The 3,350-nt window shown below is 39.1% G+C and overlaps 1 protein-coding gene across 1 annotated transcript; it reads left to right on the forward strand.

The window, feature by feature from the left end:
- Positions 1-384: 384 nt before the first annotated feature.
- Positions 385-3,139, forward strand: LOC104217293 (BES1/BZR1 homolog protein 2-like). The gene is made up of 2 exons (XM_009767493.2): positions 385-817; positions 1,768-3,139. The coding sequence occupies exons 1-2, from the start codon at positions 572-574 to the stop codon at positions 2,491-2,493; spliced, it is 972 nt and encodes a 323-aa protein (XP_009765795.1). The 5' UTR covers positions 385-571; the 3' UTR covers positions 2,494-3,139.
- Positions 3,140-3,350: the final 211 nt, after the last annotated feature.

The raw sequence follows: 3,350 nt of genomic DNA on the forward strand, positions 1-3,350 counted from the left end.
GAGGTCTATTTGGAAACACCCTCTCTACCCCAGGGTAGGGGTAAAGTCTGCGTACACACTACCCTCCTCAGACCTCACTAAGTGGAATTATACTGGGTTGTTGTTGTTGTAGTAAAGGAAGTACAACTGCTTATTTTTTATCACAACATTCTTTTTTTTATACCTTTTGAATGTTTTAAAATATTTATTATTATTATTATAGTTTATAATACTTTTTACTATATAATTTCTAAATATATAAATTTTTAAAAAGTTTTATATCCAACTTAATGATCAAAATAAGAATTTTAATTTTAAAAATTAAAAAAATAATAATAAGTATTATTCTTCTTGCGACTACGGAAGTATTAAATAGGGGAGTATAAAACCAACAAAGGAGCATATTATTTTGTTGTGAAATACATGAAAAAGAGAAGAAAGCAGAGATAATCTTAAGGCGGGCGCCAAGGTCTCCTAGATTCCAATAAAGAAAAGTTTTTCAGCATCGTGAAACTAATAAGCCTTTCCCCCTTCTTTGTATCCCATTCCCACACTCACTTCCTCTTCGTAAAGAGTCGTCGCCGGTGACAGAATGACGGCCGCCGGTGATAGAATGACGTCCGGCGGATCATCGGGGCGGTTGCCGACGTGGAAGGAGAGGGAAAACAATAAGAGGAGAGAAAGGAGAAGAAGAGCTATCGCAGCCAAAATATTTACTGGGCTACGAGCTCAAGGAAACTTCAAACTCCCCAAACACTGTGATAATAACGAGGTCTTAAAAGCTCTCTGTCTTGAAGCTGGTTGGGTCGTTGAAGATGATGGCACCACTTATCGCAAGGTCAGAACTTTACTCTTTTTTTTGTGTCAATTTACTTCTGGGTTTATTGATTTATAATGTTAGATCTGTATTCCTGCAAAAAACAAGTGGATCTGGAGATTAAACCTACGAAAAAACGAGTCTTGAGTGGTCAATGTTTGAGCAATTGCAATTGGATCTTGTGTTTTTTTAACTGTTTGATTACAGGTTCTAAAAAATGTTTAAAGATTCGATCTTTGTATGTCAGTTTGGTTTCTTTGTTGGATCTTATGTTTTTGGTTACGGATTCAGAATCTAAATTTGATGGTTTCTCATTGTACTTTTGAAATTATGGATTCAGAGATTTTTGTTGAAATTTTTGTGGGCAACTGGATGAATATAAAAAATTCATACTGCTGACGCCAAATAGCTTGAGAATGAGGTGCAAGTGTTGTTCTTTTGACATTTGGATCTGAAATATTCTTGCTTTTTAGGAGTTTCTAAAGTGGCAATGAAGTTGGGAGGTCATGAGGAGATGGATAACCTGTATATTTTCACCTTTTCTTATTTAATTGCTTATGTTTATGAATTGCTGCAATTTCTGGTCAGAGCTGAAGTCTCAGTGTTCTATGCTCGTATAGATTTAGAGCAGAATGGACATGAAGTATTAATATGACCGACCTCAACTAATTTTGAGATTGAACATAGTTGTTATGGTGTTGTATAGATTGGTCAAATACTCGTAAAAAAGGATTTTTTCCTCTCCTAAACCATTTCCGGTTAAGAATGTAACTTCTTCTCTAGCATCTGTCAATTTGTTCATCAAGTTTGCTACTTATTTTGGAATAAATTACTGTTTTGTCCTCGAAGTTGTGAATGGATTCCTGCTGAAGTATTACATTTGATGAATGACTGCGGATATGTTGTTTAACCGTCTACTCTGATTCAGAAGCGAGTTTCTTTTCCTGATAATTTAATTTCTTTAATTTCAGGGAAACAGGCCTCCACCAATGGAAAATGGTGGTGCCTCAATGAATATCAGTGCATGCTCATCGATTCAGCCTAGCCCAATGTCGTCCTCCTACCCTAGTCCTGTACCTTCTTACCATGCCAGTCCAACATCATCCTCATTCCCCAGCCCCTCCCGTTGTGACGGAAATCCCCCATCATACATCCTCCCCTTTCTCCATAACCTAGCTTCCATTCCCTCTTCTCTCCCACCACTTCGTATATCTAACAGTGCCCCTGTTACCCCACCTCTTTCTTCTCCTACCCGAGGCTCAAAGCCCAAACCTGTCTGGGAATCCCTCTCCAGAGATCCATTGCATTCTTTCCACCACCCGCTTTTTGCTGCTTCTGCACCATCAAGTCCCACACGCCGCCAATACTCCAAGCCTGCTACAATTCCAGAATGTGATGAGTCTGATGTCGCCTCAGTTGAGTCTGCACGCTGGGTCAGCTTCCAGACGGTGGCACCTTCAGCTGCTCCAACTTCGCCTACTTTTAACCTTGTAAAGCCTGTTCCTCAGCAGAATATTCTCTTAGATGCCTTAAGTGGCCGTGGGGCTTTTGGCTGGGCTGAAGCAGCTCAAAAGGGACATGGCTCTGAATTTAATTTTGAAAGCTGCAAAGTGATGGCATGGGAAGGTGAGCGAATACATGAAGTTGCTGTTGATGATTTAGAGCTCACTCTTGGGAGTGGAAAGCCACGTGCTTAAGCTCTTAATAAGGAGATTATTTAGATAGAGGATAATGAAAATGGAGGTGCTTTATTATCAAAAAAGTCAAAAATAGTACACGGAGGAGCTTATTATATCTCAGAATCTGCAATGTTGCAGTTCGCACCCGAGGTATCACATCAATTGTGCACTATAAGCGGCTAGACTAATAGGATGTCATTTGTAAATTCTCCCACTATACCTGAGAACTTGATGTTGAACATGGGGGGTTCTTCTTGTCTCTATTGTACAGTTCTCTAATCAAGTGATCACTATATGAAGCTAACACGTTTATTGCCTTGATCGTGAGAGCAGCCTCCTTCGAGCTAGATGCATCCAGGAATGGTAAAGTCAAACCTAGGGAAGGAAGCAATGAAGTTACCCTCATTCCTTGTTTATTTAAGAGCTTCTCTTGCTGTAATGTATCTTAGTCATGAACTCATGGATCCTGTGTGTTTGTATTTGGCTGGGTTTGCAAGTCCCTCATATGAGCAAGAGGGAGTTGGATTTGTTATTTGTCGTGTAGTCAGTGTGATGCAACATGGGGATCACCTATCACATTACTTTTGAGCTTTAACTTACTGCATTACTAGATGTTAAATATGAAGGGAACACTGAATTTGAGATTTGCTTTTTTGCTTCTTCAGTTGATGGTCTTGTCAGTTAACCCTTCTCCCTCTAGGTGACAACTTAGAGGTTGAAGCTTGTGTCCTTGGTGACAACTTAGGGGTCATTTGGTTTGAAGACAAGTTATGCTGAGATTAGTTATGTTGAAATTAATTGTATTGAGATTAGTTATGTTAGAATTAGTTATCCTGGTATTATTTCTTGGGATAAAGCGGTACTAAATTTTTATC

The sequence above is a fragment of the Nicotiana sylvestris genome, chromosome 2 (assembly GCF_000393655.2).
Source record: "Nicotiana sylvestris chromosome 2, ASM39365v2, whole genome shotgun sequence".
NCBI lineage: Eukaryota > Viridiplantae > Streptophyta > Magnoliopsida > Solanales > Solanaceae > Nicotiana > Nicotiana sylvestris.